Below are 24,957 nucleotides of genomic sequence, written 5' to 3' on the forward strand. Positions count from 1 at the left end.
AAGGGATTTTATAAGGTCAAAAAATGATACAACAAATCACACTTTCTGTATTTGCACCATTTGCTCTTTTATTATTGAGATATCTGATGATTCTAGTCCACTGTGATGTCATACCTGCATTAGTATTGATCTTTCATCAGTCATGGAGGTAACAGTGATATCAAATGAAAGACCTTCATGAATCCACCATATATTGAATGTGACATACATTGGGATAGATAATTTAATTGAAAGACCACTTTCATCTCAACTTAGTAAGAGGAAGTAGACAATCCAATCCAAAGTTAGTTTTCTTAAAACAATACATACATATATAAATAAATAAATACAATAGTAACAACAGAAAAGCCCCAGTGAGATAAATCAGAGATAGTGTCTGCTAAATGACTAAATAGTCAGGCAGCAGAGGGCTTTTGACAGTCAGCAAAGACATGTACAAAACACCTGCCATTGTACAAGGTCCCAGAGCCGATGAGAAAGCCTGTCTACGTCATGAAAATAATCTGACAGTCAGTAGAGAGCTTTTGACAGAGATGAACATCTGTTTTTTGAGGAAGCCTGTCCCAGTATTGACTGAAATGCAACAAATTGGAATCAGAAAAACACAAGGTTTGTGTTAAAAAAAAAAAAAAATCCTGGCTGCATTTCAAACTCAAAAATGTTAAAATAAAAGGAAGGAAACTATATCACTCAATCTTAAATTTTACTTTATATTGAAGTTTTAACACCTACTCTCCTGTAATGGAAATCATCATCCACAACTATTAAACACTCAATACTGCTGCATTTATAAATACTAAAAGAAACTTTATCAGTGACAAACATTTTGAAACCTTGGGATTAAAACTTACTCATGTTACAACCATGTTGTCTTGAGCTGAGAAAATATAATACAAACTAACTGCAGAATTCAGGACAACTGGAAAGGAGTGCGTGATTTAATGAACATAAATACTGAATTAACTGCTCTTCAAAGACAAAGAGAAGGAGATGTGATACCTTTTATTGGACTAACTAAACATTAATTAATCACAAGCTTTCAGGACCTCAAAGGTCTCTTCTTCAGGTGAAAGTAGGAAAGAGAGATTGATGTTCAATCTCAATCTCTTTCCTATTTAAACCTGAAGAAGAGACCTTTCAGGTCTTGAAAGCTGTTATTGTAAATGAAAATAGTACAGAAAGTAGAATAATTTAAATTTGTAGCTGCATTTGAAATTATATGTAATTGTTTACTTCTCTTACCATCACCTGGTCTCTGGACTCAATCACATGCTTTGCAGTACAGGGAGCCTGAGCAAGGGTCATGTCTATTTTAAAGCAGACAGAACACAGTCTCTGAGAGGCGATGCATAAAAGTGACTAGGATTTAATCTTCCTTGGAATTAGAACATAAGAAAGTTTACAAACTAGAGGAGGTCATTCAGCCCATCTTGCTTGTTTGGTTGTTAGTAGCTTATTGATCCCAGAATCTCATCAAGCAGCTTCTTGAAGGATCCCAGGGTGTCAGCTTCAACAACATTACTGGGGATTTGGTTCCAGACCCTCACAATTCTCTGTGTAAAAAAGTGCCTCCTATTTTCTGTTCTGAATGCCCCTTTATCTAATCTCCATTTGTGACCCCTGGTCCTTGTTTCTTTTTTCAGGTCAAAGAATTATTTGACTTCAGCCAACATTACATGACACTACATCACAAGTATATATAAATTAACAACTAATACATTTATAATACATGCAAATGCTGTGAGGAAGGCTAAAGATTGAATAGGCAGTAACTTATAAGAAGAGTGCTCGCCATAGTGGGAAATAGTTGAATAACACTATTCACAAATGAACTAACAGTACTCTTTTAAATTTCCTGAAGTGTTTTAAATACTTGTGTAACCCTAATACTACCACTACTACTGCTAATAATAATAATACACTTACTAGATGAGTCCTCTAGATGCTAGAAGCCAAAGCTCTGTACATTGCTTGGTTCAATCTATGCTGCAGTATATAAACTACAATCACATTTTCAAATTATCAATGCAATCCAAATCAAACAGAAAACTTGTCTGCACTTTCTGTTTCATTCGATTTGCATTGAACAGACTATATATAATCAATGCAATGCAATTCAAAAAGTTTTTATTTTCACTACAGTACCGGCATGTCGGCAACACAGCAAAACAATTCCATGCTCTGAGTTGACTTCGTCTAAGATCTGACTGTTTCTTCAGCTGGGGGTGTAACATCACTTTCATTTCATTGAATTGTGAATTTAATCTGCCCCCTTGAGCCTTTTTTAAACATGAATGAAACTGTCCCAATGGACTGCTTTGATTTGACGCATTAATACCTTTCCATGTACCGCAGTAGCGCAATCTATTGTATGAATATTAAATGGGAGGCTGTTGCAGTGCCCCTTGAGGCTGCTAAGTGAGAACCCATACATTACAAGGCATCGGTCCTGTGTCATATTAGAGCTGCGCAATTTTAAAGAGCATCGTTCAAGCACAAACTAGCTTTTTTCACACTTGACTGATTGCAAAAATAACTATGGATAAAGGTCAAGTAACTGGGTTTTTCTATTTTAGTTTAAAAAAATGTACTCAGGAATGAAAATCTGCTGTGTCAACCTAGCATGAAATTGTTATGCAGTTACAAGTCTTTTAGGACAGCTAAACATCAATTTAATTCCTGGGCAAACTGCCATTGTTGGTAATTTTTTTGTTAACTTCCACATGTGCAAAGTTATTGATGCCAAAAATGACATACAGATCGGTCCACGCACTCATCTGCAGATTGACAGATGATTTATCCTAAATAACCTACCACAAAACAAACTAATCCATCTCAGCTATTTACTTATCTTTAGCCACAATTTGGGTAAAATTGAAAATAACCTTCATAATTTGTTTCTTAATGTGGCCTGCTCAGTCAACCATGGTCTATAAACAAAAAAGTGGGAATTCCATTATAAAGTGATACATTTGAATATGATACCCAATCATAAAGGCATTGAATATACTAACCTCTAACTTTCTATGGAGCTTGATCATTTGCTGCCTTACGGTTATGACTGACCACTGTTTACATTTTATAATATTGCAATTCTGGGGTTGCGGGGGTAGGGAATTGTACCATGCAAAAATACCCGTCATGAACTGTATACTTTACAGTTACTGAGCTGATGTGTTGCTAAGATCCTGGGGCCAAATTTTTACTGTGCTGTAATGATAGGTCATGACATTTAATTTTGTAAGGTCAAAATATGATCCTACTTTCTGTAATTACAACCATTTCATATTTTTATTTTACTAGAATAACATTTGTTTTTATATTGCATGTCCCTTTAACTTAAATGAAGGATATTTTCAAGACAACTTTATGAGGGAAAAGTGGAAAACCAAGCCACTGTTCCCCCTTACAACTGTGGTTTGGCCCCCAGTAAATCTAACCTGTGATTACTCTTCCCCTAAACTGAACAAATACTTAACAAATTAATAATTCAACCACACGCATGGAAAAATGTGTAAATTACTCATATAATTATTTGTCAATAATACAGTCAAACAGCCAACTGTTTAGCTTTGATTCTAGTGGGAGTTTCACATGATGCTTTGCGCCACCTGGTGGCTATAAACTATAATTGTGAAACTCATTTTCAAAGATGAATAGTTATTTCGTAATCAAATTACAATCAAAATCACACAATGGCAACAATTCAAAGGATCTTAGGGCTAGTGGGTCTATGTACCAGCATTAGATATAAGACTCCCCCTGCTTTTTTATTTATGTACGTTTCAAAAGGTAGCAGTATTTAGATACAGTATGTCTCTTTGTAGATCAATAAAATACACCGATTAATATTTGAGTGAGACTCTGCTAAATATAATCAATTTTTATTTGTGACGGCTTGAGGCAGTGTTATCAACGGGGTGTCCTTTCAATTGACTGCAGTGAAAAAGGAACAATCTCCACGATTAGCCCTGCAATTTAAGATCCCAGCTTGACCAGTTGTGTTAGTACAGGAACTATTGATCCTAACAGACAGAAGGTCAACAGTTGACAGGTCTGGTTTGCCATCACATGTTATTCTTACATGTCAATTTTAAAATGACTTGGCTTGGAGCATTTGATTTGATTTGAAAATATTTTTTTTAAATATAAAACAGCTAATTTGGGTTTTCAAGGAGATTTGAAACCAGTGCACTCACATACCGAGAGTCACTATTTTTTTTTTTTAATAAGGACCCCTATAAACTACATTCGGTTACATCCTATTTAGCATACACAGACCAAGATCAAGTTTACATGCAACAAGAAAGTGTATCAAGTTTGTGCCTTGCTTCTGTCTGTATTAACTTGTGTGTATAAAATGTTCTTCTGGTGTGCATACTTGCAACTTACTGTTCCTTTCTGCGTGAATTCCGTCTGCATCACATGCTGAACAAAATACAATTAGTCACTGAAACCCTTAACTGTTAATCTTATGTGTCCTTTTCCATTAACGTGCTGGTTTTAAGCTAACTGTGTAAAACAGACACAGTGCCACCCACAGATGTAATAAGAAACTAGATGAGTCGGTTTTCATAACGCTGGCTCATCTGTACTGCTTGGGTTACAATTCACTGCTGCTTTGTGGCAAGGCTGTTTTCTTGAGGTGGTGTTGCAGTGATGCTGGGTGGCAAGTTGGCATTGTTTTCGGTTAACTACTGTTCCCCAGTTAGTGGAGTCGTGCTGCTTAGAGCTGAAGGATTAGGCCCAGAGCAGCAGTGCTTGATGTATTCAGTGCCCAAAGTAGGGCTTATAGGTCAACTGATTAACCTGATATGGCTGTCTGGCTGTGAGTTCTTGCCATCTCCTTCGTGTCACACTCCAGTTTTTGATATATTTTAATTAAGTCAACCTTGCTCATTTCATCCAGTCTGGTAACCAGGAAGATTGGCCATCAATTTCACTTTCCCATGGGCCACTAGATTTCACAGGCGTAGGAACCACGGGGGCCAAGGGGCCCCACCAATATTTTGTTTTGGAGGGCCAGATTATCTTTTGGCAGTTGTAATTACTAACTGTCCCTGCAGATTTCCTTTTTTTTTTCTTTGCTAAGTAAGTCATCATTATTATGAATATTATGGTGCCTTATCCATGGCGACTTCCAGGGTTTTTCAAGCATTCAAATTATTATGCACCTGTAAGCATATTTTTCCTATTTTTCATTCCATTTTTTTTTCTGTACTAATTTCAATATTAAATGCCTGAAACAAATTTTTCTGAGAAAAATGTAATCTGGTTGATCATTACATTTTATAAACTGTGGGTAATTATATAATTTCATGCATGACATCTTGTTACAGATAACTGAAATATGGCCCAGCAGCAAAGAGGCAAAGGTGGGGAGCAACAAATCTTGTTTAGCTTTGGCATTAAACGCACTCTATTGAAAGCATACGGACTTCGGGTTGTGTTTTATGTTCCAGGGTATTACCCACCAGCTAAAATAATAATAATATTTTTTTGTTACGCGTTCTGTTAATAATTATCAACGCAGACAATAGTTGCAAGAGTTTATACAGTACAGTGTTGCAAATATTGAAAATAAATATAATTACAGCCAGTAATACATCAACCTTGATTTTGAAATCACTTGCATTTTTTAAGTGTTGCTAATTCGTTTAATATGTGAAAGTAATAACTAAAATTGCATAAAGCAAACCCTACCTAACATACTGTACATGTAAAATACACACAGACATATTTTTGCAGAATGCTACAGAGTTAATCACCATAAATTAAATGGTAAGAAGCAGGAGAGGGTTGTGCCATGAAAAGGAAACACACGCTATTAAAAAAAAAAGAATAAAAAAAGAAAAGCTGGTTCATTTAACGGTTTTCCCTCTCGGGTTAAATTTTTAAACATACCTGCATCCCTTTCCTGAAAGCTAAAAAGAAAGGCTTACTGAGTAACACCTGCCAAAGCCATAACTTCCCGTGGTATGATTGGTGACCTTCTCATGCCCCTTTTTCAATATTCTACTTTATTGCAACTGCTTACTGTCACTCTGTACCCATGTCCCGCCCCTGCTATTCCATATATGGTAAGTGCAGCTTCGGCTCGCAGCTGCATCTGGCCGTCTCCACATTGATATTAGCTGTACACAAGAGGAACTGCGATGAGTAGCGGTTTGAAAACCTTTCAAATTAACAATGGAGCTTTTTAAAACGTTATCCTTGGTCCTGTGGATTTTACTGGTGAAAATAAAGCAAGATTGCACCGCCGAGGAAGGTAGGTTCATATTTTAATCACATATTTCATATTTTAATCACTTTTACTGTATATATATATTCAAAAGAAACACACCAAAAAATGTGCAACGACATGCAGGTGTATGCAAAAAAGTTTAAATACAGTAATGCAAATTAGGGGATCTTATGCAAGACTGTGGTTTTAGAATTGCATACTTCAAAAGGGCTTTAGCACATGACTTGAAGATTTAGCTAGGTAGATATGAATGACACATTTAATAAGAAGTTTACGTTGTAGAAGCAGTTTTTCCACCGTACTGATGACTGGGGGGATGTAGATAGACGGGATAGACACAGTATTCTAGGTTTCGTGCTTGACAAATCTCATTATGTACATATGTCTTACCTGTGATCATTTCACGACACAATATGTTTAGTGCGTTAAACATGCATATACACATAAAAAATACCTAGCACAGCACCGGATTTACATGGTTCTACAGTAGTAGGTTGATAGTATTTCACACGGAATATATATATAGTTACGAAAAGTTAGGCGAGCAAAAAGTTTTATGGTTAAAAGAACACATGTTTGGCTTTTTTTGTTTATTTTTAAAAGATGCATATATCATATTTTAAACAACAGGTACTTTAATAATTTGAGAAATACACTATTTACTTTGCAGATACATTGTTAAAAAGGTATCGTTTGCAAGGGTCGCTATATTTTTTAATGCGCTCTCCTGAGCGATACACCGTTACGAATAGCATACTGTAGTTACCGACTAGCACTTCTGTCCGTATTTCTTAACATAAATAAATACATACATATATGCGGTATTAATAAAAATCACATTAAAATGTATCCGATAGCGGGTGCTTTTAAAGAGGTACGGTTCCAGGTGCCTTTTCGATGTTATGAAAGATATTCCGCCCAAATGAATACAGAAATACATAAATCTGGGATATGGGAGTCTTAAACTTTCAGTCATATCAATTGATTTACAGTAAAATAGATTTCAAAGTAAAACACATCCTTATACGTTTAGTCCTATTTATTTTCCATACATTCCCATGTCGGTTTATAATAAATTAAACAAACTTTCTCAGGGTTGTATTCATTAGCAGTTTTTTGTGTTTGTTTGTTTTTGTTTTTTGTTTATTAATAATACTCTATATCTGTTATTATCAAAACTTGGCTGAGTACTTCTTTATTGAAATACTTGATTGATTTCACCAGGAGAACATTGGGAATATATATATATATATATATATATATATATATATATATATATATATATATATATATATATATATATATATAATATGCTGAACAGCGTTTTCTGTGTGTATTATTTGACCACTTTTACTGTTAAGGGCATCATTAGTGAGTCATGAAACCCTACTGTATTTAAAGCTTTTAAGTAGCTTTTTCTGAGCCTCCATAGGGGGTACATTTACATAACTCCACGGCATACTGTATGCATAACCTTCACAACTCTAAACAACACATCCACCTAGAAGACAAGCCAAACCAATGTTTTATATATATATGTTTCTACTAATAGAACACACGACTTGGGTTAAATGTAGGGGACACATCATCCTGACTTAGCTTCAAAATGAACACTTTTCAGGGAATTTATAGATTTTTTTTTTTAATGGCAAATAAGGAGTCTACTGTGTGAAATACTTTATAATTGCTATAGTGCTATAGTAATAAAGTACAGATTAAGTGTGTGTCTGTGGACTACTATGCTGTTTTTGTTCCTGTTCAATGTGGTGTACGTTTATTGTGCTCTCCTGAAACTGGTATTAAATAGCTGATATCAGTCTCAAACCAAACCACCTCAGACTGGGGAAAGACAGGGTTAGCGATGCACAGATAACCTTGTGTTGGAGTGAATAGTGGACGTGAATACAATCCATAGATATGACTTCCTAGACGTGTAAAAGAAAAAGGAAAATAAAAAAAAACCTGGATCTGCCTTTTTAGGACTAGAATGGAATGATTTTGTAGAACATTCTAAAGGTCACCAAGTAATGAAGCTGATCATACTGTAAGTAATGCAATCACATATCACAGCTTGCCTCATTAACATGACAGGGGTTCTTCTTTAAGCATTTGAAATGTCATATTTGCATGTGCTTTTAACATGTGTGTTTTGTTTCACTGACGTATGGTATATAGTACAGTATGGCTGCATACAGAACATAACTAAGTGTATGCCCAGCGTATATCTAGATGATGGAATACAAGACATGGCAGGATCCACACACATTTTAATGCTATTCAATGAATGGATTGGATCTTTAGATAATGACAATTGTGATAAATAAAACAAGACAAAGATATGAGTCACCACTAACTCACAACAGGTGACAACATTGATCAAAACCTTTTAATGGTTTCCATTGACAGTAAGATATCCCATATCCGTAACTGGATTGGTAGTGTTCAACATCAGAGTGTGTGAGTTTCAATCCTGTGAAACTGATGACTTCCCAGTGTAAATAATGGATACCGGTGTTTTACCATTAGGAAGATTTTTTTTTGGCAATGCTGTATAATGTTATGAGTAATACCAGAAGGATAATATTAACACATTAGAATTGATACCTGCATAGAACACTGGTTTCTTGCCCTTCAGAAGTATGATATGGTTGATTTTAATGAGTGCAGAAATGACAGAGATATTTACACACAAGGTAAGAATTAAGAGATCGAAATGCACTCAGTTAAGATGTTAAGCATATTTCATACTGTAGTCTGATTTGAAGGCTGACACTGGGTTCTATTTATTCCTGGGACTAGCAAGAAATCTCAATTTTAGTGAACTGCAAACAGTTACAATTTTCAGTGTATTGATTGCTGCAATTGATCTCACAACTTTTGACGTCTCGCCCACATATCGGTTGGTATCTGACTGCTCTACGAAGCAGCCTGCAAAGTCAGACGAGTTATGTTCAAGTCAGGATTGAGGTAAGGTTTTTGGGGTAGCTTGGCTTCTGGATATACTCATTGTATTGTAAAAGGCTGCTTTAGAAACTTGCTGGAACACTTTCTGAAGGGAAAAGTTTCTGAAAGGAAGGGAACATTGACGAATTACATGAAATCTGTCATTCTAAGTTAAAACTATAGCAGCGTTAGCAGAACTTCTTGATGTGTTCTTTGTACACATTACATTCAGAATGACTGTACAGTATAGAAATAGTAAAATCAAATGAATGCCCAGTGAATTTTATAGGCTACTGTCAATTTTAAATGTACATATAATAGTTTGCAGTGGACACATGGCTGCAAGAAAAACACGTAGCCTTTTCTAAAATAGTCCAATTGTTTTCTGTTGGTATGATAACCTTAGTGTAGCATATTTTGCACATACGGTACCTCCATTTTCTCCAAGAATACCGAAATAAATACTGAACTTGCAGCGTTTCTTTTTTGTTAAGCTGTTTTGAAAGAGAGTGCTCACTGCTGCTTTCAGTCACTGCCTTTTCTCAACGAAATCTGGCAAAAGCTTCAAGCACTGGGTCATCGTTAGGGCGGAAGTGGGGGCTGCTCTAACACAAACGTACAAATGAAATATTACTAGAACAGATGGAATACTTGGAATTACTTGTGGGATAATTAAACAAAAAATAGCACAACATTCAGCTGTCATTAAAAATCGTCATGATGGATACAGTATCATACATTTCTCGGTAATTATTTATATAATGCACATTTTTTTTATCGTGGCTTCTGTTCGATATGTTATCGTAAATAGTCCCAATCCTAACCAACACTGTGAAAAAGACTTGGAAAATACAAACCACAACTAGAAAGATATCTGTCACCAAGACATATTTCTTCATTTTAACTTAAGTAACAAAGACACCTATGTGTAGGCATCTCCTGGTACTTACATCTTTCAAATCTCATCTCAGATCTAGCATTCTCAGTCCCAGTGAGTACCTCGTTGTGTGGACATACTTGAGTGAGCCTCTGACAGCCTCGTCTGGCTGCAATGTATGTCATTTCAAACATGCCCTTCGTCTTGCCAGCTTTTGTCACTAGGTCTGAACACATGTTAACACTGTTAACTCATAAAGCTGATAAAGCTTTCTTTTGCCACTGAGCGGCCTGTAAGTCTGTAAGCATACAATGTAGTACAACTGGTACTAGTAGTACTAGAGTATACTAAAGCACTTCATTCAAGTCAAATAGTCTTGGAGCAGATTCCAGAAAAAGTGTGTATATATTCTAATACATAAAATATAACTACATGGCTGCATACTGGTTCTTGAATATGGAATGCATGATATTTCTTAAGACTACACGTTCCCTTTGTCATTTTAAGTTTGGCCTTCTATTGTAATTTTAGGTCCTTTTATCTTCATATTAGCCCATTAGGTCATTTTATCTTTGTATTAGCCCATTTTGTGTATTGTGATGTACATTGTACTGCAGATATACATTGTTTTGTGACTGCAGTGTGTTGCTACCTCTATAGGGTGATATGAGTGAGCTCACAATACTGCTACCTCTGCTATCCCTGCTGCCAATTTCCAAAAGACAAATACCTGATAAATAAGAGTATTTACTGCTACACCAGAATTACAAATTACATTTCTGAAGTCCAGAAATTCAATACATCACTATGAACAACCTTTTAAAACCAACAAGTCTCCACCGAATCATAGCCTAGCTATTGAACGCAGCTTATAAGCACCAATCCAGTCTAGGTTCTTTAGTGTTTATAGGTTTCAATGGACGGGTTGCCCAGTGACCCAGCAAATTACCTGCCCTTAAATAAGCTCTCATGCAGATCACAGAATCATATAATTAACAGATTATGTACAGCCCTATGGATACTGTACCAGCATTCCCCCATGCTTTGATTTCTATTGATTCTGTCAGTTTCTACAAATTACAGTGGGAGTGCGGTTGAATCTGCTATACTGAGTTGGAAAAAAAATACTTATGAAACAGCACTTTGTGTTGGCTTTCTTGAAAAACTGTAATATGACTGTATGTACAATCAAGCTGTGGTTACATGAAATAGAAATACAGGTGGTCAGGACATTGAAAAATGAATTGTCAGCAATGGTCATACACCAGGGTTCCATTGTTTGGCTCTGAGTGCTAATTTACATTACAAAAAAAAAAAATATATTCCAAATATAACTATATATTGTACAAAAAAAGATTAATGTTTCTGAATGATGCACGCAAATATTTTTTTGAATTTCAAATAAACTTTAAAATAAATCATAATGGAGATGCAACTGGAAATATCTTGGAACAAATATATCTACAGTAAAAGACAAAGCAAACTAATTCTATTGATTGCTTTAATACTTTTTTTTCTGGATCCCATCTGTTCTTTTTCTATGCAGAGTGAATCACACCCCACAGGTAATTCTCATACCTAATTGATGTTCGGTGGGTCAAGCAGAAGGAGCAGTCACCATAACACCATTCTTAATCATCTCCATCACAAACTGGAATACAGCACTTATCTCCATGCATTCGAGGCTCACAAAGCACTTGGGGTAATTTATTGCCAATCAAAAGAAATCATTAGGCTGAATGAAAACTTTGGAGTTTATGACTGACTTTAACCCATTTGGGAAAATGGTCCATTTTGTAGACGGTTAATATTTATTGTTAAAGTAACTGCTTCCATTTCTGCAAGGTTGAAGATTATGTTCTATTGATCAATATGGCAAATATAGTTACATTTATGAATGATGCCTTGAAACTGGTGCAGTATTGGTAACCCGAGCTGAAGATTATTATTATTATTTATTTCTTAGCAGATGCCCTTATCCAGGGTGACTTACAATTGTTACAAGATATCACATTATACATTATTTCACATATTACGGATATCACATTATTTATTTACATACAGTTACCCATTATACAGTTGGGTTTTTACTGGAGCAATCTAGGTAAAATACCTTGCTCAAAGGTACAGCAGCAGTGTCCCCCACCTGGGACTGAACCCACGACCCTCCAGTCAAGAGTCCACAGCTCTAACCACTACTCCACACCGCTGCCAAATCACTTTTGGCCCTTGGGCAAATGTGTAAAGTTCATTAAAGAGGCTTCTGGACAGCGTGAATGCACACGCTCTACGCTCCTGGCTCAATGGGTGTGCACTTATGAGTGGAATGGGAAAGCAGCAGTAATAACATTGTGTAAGTAACTTGAACTCTGCAACTATTTAAGAGCTGAAATCAATTAAAAAAGGTCTAATTAAGCAAATTACCCTGTAAATTAAGGGTCTAGTTAAGTAATTGAGAGCTCAATTGGAATGAAAACCAGCTGACACAGTGGGTCTCCCCAGCCCGGGGTTGAAAACCATTGAGTTGGAGGACAGATCTCAAACCCCAGTGCACTAGAGCAGCCATTTTGAAAAGAGCTTTGAAACAGACTTTGAAGTTTATAAGTGTAAAAAGTTGTCAGGATGTTAACAATGAAAAGAGAAATTACAGGTACAATATTTAAACAGGTGTAGCATACATGGGGATGTATAATGCTATATTTTTTCAGAATCCTGCTACTTCCTCTTTAAGACTTTAATGGCAATTAAAAGTAGACTTCTGTACATGATGAGAATAGAATATAACAGGATACTTCAAACTTGATACAAAATCAAACTGTAGTACAACCGCAGGTAATTGTCCAGTGATTTTGAGAAAAACCTTTCATAGTGTTTGCTTGTTGCTGAGGTTTATCTACTACTGCAGAGATCACTTTGGGTTCCTGATAACAGAACATTTCTGAGATACAGTATAACATTATTGCCAATGTCATGCTATCTCTGAATAAAGCTGTATATTTAGGACATGAATATAGTCCTGTTTCAGTGAGCTGCCTTGAGTCCCATGGAGCAGAGTCAGATTTATTTTTTTTAAAGCTCTGTTACATTTTCTATCAGTGGAAATGGGGAATACAATTTCTTATAAGCCGAAGAAGCCTGGCTGGTTATTTCATTGATAGTGACACACACTGACACAGGCGTGTGTCTTACAAAATACACTACAGGTTGATCTTTAATATCTTTAAATTATACTGCGTCGAAGATAGAGTCTCGCATGTACTGTAAGCTTCACATATTAAATAGCCACACACTCTCAGACTGTGACAGACGGTTTTGCAGAGAGAGAAGTGAAAAAAAAAACTGCTTAAATGGGTATCCTACAGGCATGCTGCAAGTAAATACCCAACAGAGTTAGAAACGAGTGGTCCTGTATCCATTATAACCATGTTAACTTTCCTGTTTATGCAATAGTTCATGTGTTTGTATCAGTCTGGGCAGGGCCATTTCTCATAACATAAAGTTCAAATAAACAGTATAAAAAAAAAAAAAAAATCAAGAAATTGTGACCGAAGATGATAAGCTCCTGCACAATATCACACAATCTCCACTGAACATATTCTGACTTGGTTACTACCCAGTATTGATTTTTGAATTATATATATATCTTGCTCCAACAAACAATATATATCAAGAAATCCTTGTTGGTTTCAGTTTGCTAGAATGAACTCTATCTCAGTTCATTTCCTTGCAGACCAAAAAACAGCCTTCAGTTTGGTAGTCCAGTTGATCCTATTGCTGGGTTGCATGTTTTGTATGTAAATAAAAGGTTTACTGCTGATTAAAAAAAAGAGACAAATCCTTAAAGTTCTTTTTTGTGTGGATTATTAAGGCTTAACATAATTGGAAACCAATAACCTTTTAGCTGGTTGACTTGATGTTGATTGTTATCACTCTGTAAGCTCGTCTTTCTTACAGCCTTGTCAGACAGGGACGCTCTGTCCTCAGGCTGACCGTATTTTTCTGGGATGAGGCTTGCTATTCCATGTTCATTTCAATTGCCTGTGTGGCGAATGGGTTTTCTGAGGTTGCCACAAGCTAAAACCTAAACCATGTAGGCTTTGCCACGTACAGGTACAGTATGTGGAAATATGTTATCATTTGATTGTAATGTAGTTTTTCTTTACAGACATTTAATGATAAGCTGTGGGTGATACCTACTAATATATACAGCAATGGTGTGACTGTCTGTACATACAGATACAGAACGACTGCCACTAAAGTACAATACATTGTGTGCCGTCAACTATACATTTGTTGATAAATTCAATATTCCTCCTTTTCTCCACTATTGAATAATATTGGTTTCTGTTCTTGCTACTTTAGTTATTTTCCGATAAAAAAGAAATACTCATGATGAGAATTTGCATTATTCCTGTGTTATTCCTTACTCCCACAGATGTGTCCTTTGTTTTTAGCAAATGTTGGTTCTATTTCAGATGAGTGATAATTTCACTGTAATTCCCCGGCTCTGTTTAGAACTTGTCTATTGTACGCCACTGAAAAATCCTGTTGACCGTCACATCCCCCCCCCCCACGGCTCTCAATGCAATAAGGCACAAAGCAAGACATCACACATTGAGTACTGGATCTACATATAATAGCCTGGCACACCTCCACTATTGTTACATAAAAAGACAAAATCACAAGGGGTAAAAACTAGCAAAACTGCATTACTTTCTTTATAGCTACCAACATCTGTTAGGACCATGCAGCAACTGAAATGTATAACTTCATCAGAGCTATAAATTATATTCAGTTTTAGTTTGCTATGTCAGCTATTCTTGAAACAACTGTACTTTTTTTTAATAAGCAGAGACATATTCCTGATAATAAGTGAACTCAGAAACCTTAATATAGTAGAATATATAGGTACAGGTAAGACAGAAGATTTCTGGTTCCTGCTTTCATGGCCAGGTTTGTGTGTGAAAAACTAGTGAAGTATCCACATGGTACACACATACAGTATATAAGGTAGGTTAAAAAACGGGGACAATATTTCAGCAGTTATAAGTCAATTAAGAACAGATAACTTAAACAAATTAAAACCAACTAATGCTAACACAGCAATCAATAAGGCAATGCGATCTGTGCAACTCGACTTCAAAACGTATGGATTATATTACAGTGTATTACCACTGCAATATAAATATACATTTATTTAAAGAAAAGATGACGTCTCAATCCACAAACTTTTAAAAGAGAATAGAAGCACTGACAGTAATATGCAAATGAAGCTGATGTTTCACAAAAAACCTTTGTGTTACAGGCGTTACTTTCAAAATGAGACGACACATCACGCCATTATTACTCCAACACAGTCATTAGTCCTGGAAGTTTTGAGAACGCATTTTGAGATTTTTGAAATGCACAACTGACAGCCAGCAATGGTAATAATGGGGCACTCTATGATTTCACCTACAGAAATGTAAGAGGCCTGGAGGGAGAACTGTTGGCTGTAGTGAGACTTTAAACAGCTCTCATTTCTGAACAAGGTCCTTTTCTTTCATTTCCAAAGCAGGTGTAATTTATAAACATTATCAACTCTGTAGCATGTTTTGTGATCACTAAGAGATTTTGTTATATTAAAGCTATTTTACCACCAAGCAGCTCTCTTGGAATAGCTAGATAAATGTATATCTACTAATTTGTTTAACCCGTCTTTCAAAAGCCCCTTTATCCAACAAGATTTCCATTGTGTATGTGTTTTGGAAGGTTTTAAAATGTATTTAATAGGTCACACCTGAGGAAATCTGTTGTTTTATAGGTTTAGGGGGAGAAGTCTGGATATAGGGGTACAGCTCCCCCGATACCGGACCCTTTAAAGTTGCCATTTTTCTGCTATAAGGGAATACAAATGGCAGGGCTGAGTTGTCAGTGTTTTGATCTCTTGTTTGTTGAGATTCTTATTTCACTGTACCTTGTTGTAAAGCAGGGCTAACTGGAGGACGTCTCGAAGAGTAATGAGGTGAGCTGCTTCGCCTCCACTGAAGTTCACCTTAATGCATTTTAAATGTTATTACTTGGGGTCAAATTTGCTGCGTGTTTAGCATCAGTCATAATTACCAATATTGACAATAGCTTACAATAAAAAAATAAAACACAGTAGAGAGCTATATTACAAAGTGTCCTTAAGGTACACTGTGAAAGAGTATGTATTGAAATTAATAATATACACATACAGCTAGTGCCAAAAGTTTTGCATCACCTACAATTTTAGGATTGAGACAATAAAAAAAACCAAAAAAAACTCTATGAACATAATTTAGATCTTTTATTTAACATAGTGTAATCAATGAACCCACTAAATGATATTTTGTGAAAGTGTACCGGAAGCCATAATAGTTGTACAGCATTTCATGTTAGTTTCAAAATGTCACATTTTTAAATTATTTTCAGTTTTTCGTTAAGTATATGGAAAACTACAAAGCGGTATGTAATTCAACATGTTAACGTAACATTATTCAGCAGGTTTCATTCGACTCTATGAAGCAAAATTAGTTAATTCTATATATATATATGCTTATACAGTAGTGATTGTAGGATCAACCTTCATTTTCTGTACATGACATCACATCAAACCTAGTTCAAGTGTGCACATTTTCTGAAACTGTTCTGTTGGTCCAATACCTATACTTAATGTTCAGCATTATTGATTGATATGCTTATTACTTTGTACAGTTTCATCCTTCTACCTTTCTATCTTGGCAACCACATTGTCTGCTGTTACAGGACCTCCATACACGATCCTATTAGGGTTTTAGATTTACAGTGAAACTAGCTCTACTATCCATGCAGGAGGAAGTAATCAGATTATTATGAAAATGGTGCAATGCTTAAGATTCAAAAGCTGTGTAAGAAGTAAATTGTTCATTCAGTAAAGGCAAACAGAAATAAGGTTGTTGTTTTAAACAGTAATGCTCAAATGTATAATTGCCACTGTAAAATAAAACAAAGGGAGCTAATTAGAGCATTTAATTGAATCTACTCTATCTGACTGGAGTAATTTAATTTAACAACACATGCAAATGTAAACAATACATTACTGATTTTTATATTTTAAACAGTTAAACAAAGGAAAGTTGTAATACATATTAACATATTCCCATACCGTTTCCGTACACTGTGAAATCTTTGATGCTCATGCCAGTATTTATATATTTAACAAGCCATTTTAGAATATACATAAAAAGAATTGCTGGCACTCTAAATGTGACCATTTATCTCCGTTGTATTCCATTAAGTTTCTTGAAATGTCCTAGAAAATTATAACAAGAAGGTTTTTAACCCCCGAAGGAAGGTAGCTTCATATTTCCATGTGTCTCGACCATAAACTTGAGAAGTTCCTCAGAGTAAAGCATTGTAGGAATATTAATGAGAGAATAAGCACTGTTAACAAATGCTGATCACTTCAGCTCTCTAAGTTTTAATTGGATCGTTTCACAAAACTCCAGGGTAAAATGTCAAGGTCTTTTAAGCATAGTAACTGTATACTGTGGAGAAGTCAGTACAGTCTCTTTGAATCCTGACTGGTCTGCTCCCATGGGATAATCTGCACCTGACTTTCAGTGACTGGAGACAATTAAACCTTTTTTATTATTATTATTGCTGAGATTAACATCTGCTTTAAAAGCTTGCCACTCTTTTAGAAGCCAGGTGAGGTTACAGCCCCTTTAAAATGATTGTGCCGGTGTTCCAAAGAAGCACAACCTTGGATCAAAGCCCTGCAATGAAAAAGTAAAACTGACATTGGGATATTAATTCAACCTTGCATTGCAAAAGTATGTTACTTGCCCTACCTGTATAACGCTATAGTGATCATCATGTTGAAAACGTCTTTGGTGAAGGAAGATCATTCATTTAGGGTAAGATATCTCTGGGTTTAGTTTTTAGTTTAAAACTAAATTGAAATGTGTCCAGGTTTAAACTTTTAGTGTAATTTGGTTGTTTTCATTACAAATAAAGTGACAGCATTAATCAGGGACGGCCTAGAGCAGTTTATGTTTTCTTCTGCCCTATCAACGCTACCTAAATGATGCATGATAAACACGTACTGAAACCATGTGGTTGGCATTCATTTCATTCGCAATCACGTTTTCAATTTGTGATGATCGCTCCATTATTTACATTGTGTGAATACAGTATTAACATCCCCATAACAAGAAGTAATTGAATGGGTGCTTATGTACTTTAATGAATCTGATTAGTGGGCACATCTGGTACTGGGCTTTTGGACCATATGAAGGGGAGCACACCATTTCCCTATCAAGTATAGGGAGAGTGGAGTAGGCCATAAGTTTTTTTTTGTTTTTTTTTTAAACTGTTGCACAATAAGGTAGTATAGCTTTCCATACTGCTTAATGTAGGATGCTCAATTCTGTATTCTTTCTTACATTTTGTATATTTTGTACATTGTTATAATGATTGTTGCATGTGTAACAGGTCGGAGGCTTTGTATGAACCATTGATCACGCACACCACAAGCCTGGGTTCTCTCTCCATGGGTTTAGACTAGGTGAGAGCCTTCTTTTTAAGGCCATAAGGAGCACTGCACCTTTAAGATATCGTCTAGTGCAGGGGTTTTCAACCGGGGATATGTGTACCCCTGGGGGTACTTCTAAAGGTCATAGGGGGTATGCAGGACTTCTCAGAAATGCACAAAATAAAAATGAAAGTAAAAGAAAATAATGATTTTTTAAATGTATTGTATGTTCTCGAAAACACTGTGTACAATTATGTAATCTTTGTTTAGCAGTCAAAGTGAACCACAGATGAAAACAAATGCACAGAATCTAGCACGTCCACATTGTCCACCTGTACGCATGCGCAATTTCGATTGCGTGGCTCTTATATAGGTGGAGCAGGCGTCGGCCGATTGTGCCTATGAAGAGCGCTCTGTGCTGCTCTTGGTTTTTACTGTTTTAATAATAATAAAAAAAAAATGCTGGCTTAATAAAAAGAAAAAAAGTGTATCATTGGTAGGTATTATAGTTTTGTCTTGAGGTTATTGATGTTGTAAACATTTTAAATGGCACACATAATTATGCTGAGGTGGGAAGTAAATGGTAACGTGATACACATTTACAGTGCAGACTATCATTAGTATAATGATTTACTGAATAGAAAGCGAATACAAGTGTTTCCAAAGAGATTTCTAAGTACTGTCTTTTTTAAATCTGTGCAAAGACATGTAATTAAGTTTTAAGAATTAAGCCTGCTGTTTGGTATGCTGTCTTAAACCAGCAGTTTGTCCGCCCCAGACTGTGTTAATCAGATTATTCTGCCTCTCATTGCAACTGTGGTAGCATTCAGTGAGCAAAATTGTAAGGGGTACTTAAGCTGAAACCTGCCGACAGAAGGGGTACAGTTTGAAAAAAAGGTTGAAAACCCCTGGTCTAGTGGAATATGACTTCCCTTTACAAGAAGGAAAACATTATGTAAAGTGGCCACCTCCAGACACCAGCTGAAGTGCAGTTCTATCAGCAGGCAGTGATCTATAGCGCAGTTTGGAACCTTGTCAGCAGGGCATAGTGGGCCAGGGCTGTGAGACATGTTGTAGGGAGTGATGCAGATAAAGACTGCTTGTCTGTTACGAGCCTGGTTTGAAATGTAACGAGTCAAAAAACAGCTTGAGCATGACCTTCTCTGAAGATTTTCAAGGGTTCGACTGACAGAGCTTGAAGCTTTTAACGTTCGACGGCCGTTGATTAAAAGAGACAAAATAAAACATGACATTTAAGCAATTTATATGTTGTTTTTGTTTTTTAAAAGAACTGCAAAGATAAAGTAATATTGAATTCTTTACACCAAGCATTGGCGTTCAATACGCTAAGCAACACGAGAGCAGTAATTGAATTTAATATGTGCACCAGTCAAACCAATATATAGGTTGTTATGGGTTACTAGTCCTTGAACATCAGTTGAGCTGTGCAGTGCTATAGCTGGAGTTGGACTTACTAGATACTAATTTGAAATGCCTTGTTCTACTTGTAACGCTGCAACATACTGTATATAAACTTAGTAGTACTGAGTGCCTTAGTGATGGTGACAGTTATTTCGAGGGACAAACATCTTTATTTATTGTTTGCATTGTAATGGAAATCACAAATAATGTAGCTTTTCAGGAGTTACATCAACACGGATGAATAGAAGGAATTCGATTTTGTTCTCTGCTTTTTTCTCGAAATGCTAATATCCACTGTTATTCTGTAATCTGCGTCTCCCAGCTGTAAAGATATAGTGAAATGAAGACGAGCTTGCAGGCTGAGTTCTGAGAAGCTGTATCAGCAGTGACTTGTGAATATCAGCATTGTGTCCTGCTCGCAAAGGAAGCTTGGGGCCTAGTGACCAGACACAGAGGTCACCTTGGCATGGAACACCTATGTTGTGGCTGGAAGGGGCACAAATGCTGTGTGCACAGTTTACATTATCATGAGTTGTCATCTGTAACGTTGCAAGGCACTTTTTTTGCAAATACTTAAGGGAAATTGAGGCTTGTTAAGTAGGAGTTATAAATATTAATAATGACACACCATCACCCCCCACACGCACCCATTAAAAAGCCCAGTTATCCATTCACAGGTCATATTAGGAACTCGCACAATGTACAGTAGTTTATTTTGCTTTGGGAGTACAGTATTGGCAAAATAACAGAAGATAATTTAATGAGAATTTTACCTTTTGCCTTAAACACATTTAGCTTTTAGATTGATTAATTGTTATCTAATTGAAGGCTCATAAACCTCTGAAGAATTGCCTTTCCTTCCCACTCATAAAATCATCCATCAATCAATATATAGAGAAATGCTTGAAAAAAAATCTTTACTGAACAGAAATGCTGTCTGGTACATTGGGCTAATACCAGGGTGGAGAATCTCAAAAAAAAAAAAAACCTGCAGGTACTCCTATGCGCAGCCTGGTGTAAACATTTAAAAAAAAATGAGCCAATTTTAGTGCCAATGAATAAACTTCAAAAATGTATAGATATCGGTAGACAATAGAAAACAAAAAAAAATCACCCAAATCACCAGATTCACCAAATATAACCAATTCACCATAAACAAAGAAAGTGAAAATACTTGTACCCTCTGCATGTATCACTCAGTCATGTACTGTAATATTACACTATGCAGTAACTGGAGAGGGAGTTTTGTTTCAAGATATCCTACAAAAAAAGAGGTGATATTATAAAAAAAAACAACTGCTATAAAAAATATATACAAAAAGGTCTTAGTCAGACAATGCACAGTAGAGGCTGACATGTTTTATGTAACAGGCACTACTATTAACAAAAAGGTGTACTGAAAATGATATATTCTCTGAAATCATCCCTATACTTTCCATACCCCGGGTACGTGCCTACGCCAGGACCTAGCCATCCTACATTGATAGCCTTGGATTAGAACACATATCCCTATTGTGTGTGTTTTGTTTTTGTTCTTTTTGCTTATTACTTATCCCTCAATTATATATTCTGTGTGCTTCTCTGTTGTGTTTCTGTCTATATTAATTACCATGAACTACTCCAGAAAAAAATAGCTTTTGAAAAGGCTTTTCAAAGCTGAACAAGAGGAAATGTGATGGAATTTTGTCAGTGTTATACATACTGTACATGTTCTTCAATTGATTTATTTAGCATGGCATGATTGTCGCCACACACTTTCAGGATATATATATATTTAAAACAGATTTGCTATTCAGCAGGGAAAATACTTAAATTAACACTCTACGTTATGAATCGCCATAAACCTGTTTAAAAATGATGAGTTTATTAAGCAAATAAAGGGAGAATAGTGGGTGCATTTAGCTGCTACAGCCTTCATCAACATTGGAAAATTGAAATAGATTTACTGTAATCGAGTGCTTTCAGATATACAAACGAAAATATTACAGACGTTACATTAAGAGCAACAACAGTGATTACTGTTATTTAACAAGCTGCTCGTAATTGTAAAGTAATATTCTCTTGCAGAATGGTCAATCAGCTTCTAAATCATTAACCAACTGGATTTCTGAAGAGTTTAATTTAACACGACAAAGCTTTATGTAGCTAGCGTGGACACGAGTGTGACTTTCTTTTTTATCTTTATGGGGGCAACATTACTCAGTAACTTACTAGTTTCATCATGTACATTGAGAAAATAATGATATATTATTTTTCTCTGCAGAGCGGTTCCCAGAATTCATTGATACACATTTTACTGGATTTGATTTCACATGCCCCAGAAAATGGCTATATTCATTGTTTTGAAGGTTTAAAAGAAAAAAAAGATATATTAATCTGGAGACTAAATTAAAGATTTTGTAACAGTAAACTACTTCAGATGTCTTCCATTCAGTGAACAACTGTCTTAAAGAAGTATTAGTCTAACAGTGGAGGGTACTAACAATGTTACTGACCAATTATACAAATCCATAGGCAGGTGAGACTGACCGCTTGGTTTAATAATGATTGGCACCAAAGCTGCCAAATAACTTGTGATCTTGTCGCCAAGAACCAAGGTAAAGAGATTGCCATTGGTTCATTTCGATTAGTATTTTTTTTTTATTTATTTTTTTTTATAAATTTAGTCGTTGCCAATTAGTTTTTATTATTTTCTCCCCAATTTGAAATGCCCAATTATTTTTTAGGCTCAGCTCACCGCTATCACCCCTGCGCTGACTCGGGAGGGGCGAAGATAAACACACGCTGTCCTCCGAAGCGTGTGCCGTCAGCCGCCCGCTTCTTTACACACTGTGAACTCACCATGCAGCCGCCTCAGAGCTACAGCGTCGGAGGACAACGCAGCTCTGGGCAGCTTACAGGCAAGCCTGCAGGCGCCCGGCCAGACTAAAGGGGTCGCTGGTGCGCGGTGAGCCTAGGACACCCTGGCCGACCTAACCCTCCCTCCCCCCGGGCGACGCTTGGCCAATTGAGCGCCGCCCCCTGGAAGTTCCCGTCCACGGTGGGCTGTGGAATAGCCTGGACTCGAACTCGCGACGTCCAGGCTATAGAGCGCATCCTGCACTCTAGCGAGTGCTTTTACTGGATGCGCCACTCGGGAGCCCCCATTTCGATTAGTATTTTAATGATTGTTTATTTTCCTAACAGAACACCAGTGGACTGTGTAAAATAAACAACTGTAAGAGTGGATGGAATGCATGAGCATTGGCTGAAAATCAGGTAAAATAAGTCCCGGTACCCATTATTGCATCAAAATAGATACTGAATACCTGCAGAATTTCACCCCTGGCTAATACCACATTGATTTATATTGCCTGTGCTGTAGGTGCGTTGCTCATATTGATATGGCTTGTATACATTTCTGTTAAGAAACAATTACATGTGTAAGGAGTGCAGCATACACATTAGTACCTTAAAGGGCTTTAGAGTGGCGTTTCCATACATTGATTCTAGCCCAGCTGGCAGGGATCAAAAGTGATTTCCATCGAGTTGTTTTTGTTTCGAAGACCTACATCTAAATGGACTTGAATTATTGATACCTTTGTTTGCAGTCTCTCAGGAGGCCACAGATTGGCCGTGTTTTGCAAGCAAAAATGTTTTCTTAGTGTCCTCTCTCAAGCAGGGTTGAGAAAAAAAGGTGGGGCTGGCCTATAGATAGAAAAGACAGCAGTTCTATCCAGGATGCACACATTCCAGGTACTGTGTTTGAAGTGTGCGAGAAAACAGTTAAATAACTTCCAAGATTGTTGTCAAGCTAAACATCTAACACTATTTACATTGCACATCATGACAATGTGCGCTTGCAAATAATTATGCTCATATCAGTCGCCAGGGGATAGCTGTTTTGGGGTAACACTTTGTTATAACAATTTGAAACTGTATGTTTCATTTCCCCACATTTACTGTATGAAGGAGTTTTCTAATCCATACTCAAACATCAATCCATGCAAGAAAACGTCAAAAAACAGCATGTGCACTGCTAGCTTGCTTACACACGTAGAAATACTGAATGCACGATTAATTAGCGAAGAGTTTATGATTTACTATTAAAAATAGGCAGTGGAAAATAACAGTGCTAAAAGTGCATTGTTTAGGCTCATTCTACTTGTGTAACTGCTTAAGCAATTGGGCTGCATTCTGGGTAAACTCTCTTAGGTGCTTATCTTTCCCGTGCATTTTAATGTTAATTTCCTTTCAAAGTCGATGATATCAGTTGTCAGAGAAATGCATAAAGTAGTCACGTTTGATAGGCTGTAAGGGAGTACTAGAAATTCAAGGAGATATCAGAACATAGACCCAAATAATCTTTTTTTTAATCTGCACCCGTGTCTTTTGAGCATCTTCTATAGGTCCTACCGTTCACCTTCCTTTCCTAGTGGAAGGTGCCGAGTAGCTTTTAGCACCATCAAATTGTAATAATAGATAACCCATCGATATTCCACTTTGTAGTCTCGCAGTAGGGGGGTTATTTGGTTTCCTTTATGATGGCAACATGCTTCATTTATTCTGTTTGAACTGGGTGGAGTGTTTCTCTATAAAGTCTTTGCTCTGACTCACGAAAAAAAAAAAAAAGATATATATATATATATATATATATATATATATATATATATATATATATATATATAAAATCAGAGTGTTTAATGTGTTTTTATAAACTGAATGTTGAAAAATGCTTTCAGACATACCTCTATAAATTTTGCCAACCGGTCATTTCTATGAACATTTCCAGGACATATAAAAACACTTAAAAAGAAATACTGCTCCATAAAACTGCGGGACTGTGACATAGCTTAATGTTGTTCAATATGAAGTCAGCCATACTCAAGGGTGACGTCTCGTTTTAGTAATTGGACTGCTTAAAAATGGTCTGAAACAGAGAATAAAAACGATCTGGAGTGCAACAGCACATAT

The 24,957-nt window shown here is 36.2% G+C and overlaps 1 protein-coding gene across 2 annotated transcripts in view; it reads left to right on the forward strand.

Moving 5' to 3' along the window:
- The first annotated feature begins 6,137 nt into the window (after positions 1-6,137).
- LOC117414191 (ephrin type-A receptor 7-like) overlaps positions 6,138-24,957 on the forward strand; it is a 118,683-nt gene continuing 99,863 nt past the window's right edge. For both annotated transcript variants that reach the window (XM_034023983.3, XM_034023984.3), the window contains exon 1: positions 6,138-6,268. In XM_034023983.3, coding sequence (XP_033879874.3) covers positions 6,190-6,268 — 79 coding nt within the window. In that variant the 5' untranslated portion in view covers positions 6,138-6,189. The remainder of the gene's footprint in view (positions 6,269-24,957) is intronic.

This window comes from Acipenser ruthenus, chromosome 25 (genome assembly GCF_902713425.1).
Source record: "Acipenser ruthenus chromosome 25, fAciRut3.2 maternal haplotype, whole genome shotgun sequence".
Lineage (NCBI taxonomy): Eukaryota > Metazoa > Chordata > Actinopteri > Acipenseriformes > Acipenseridae > Acipenser > Acipenser ruthenus.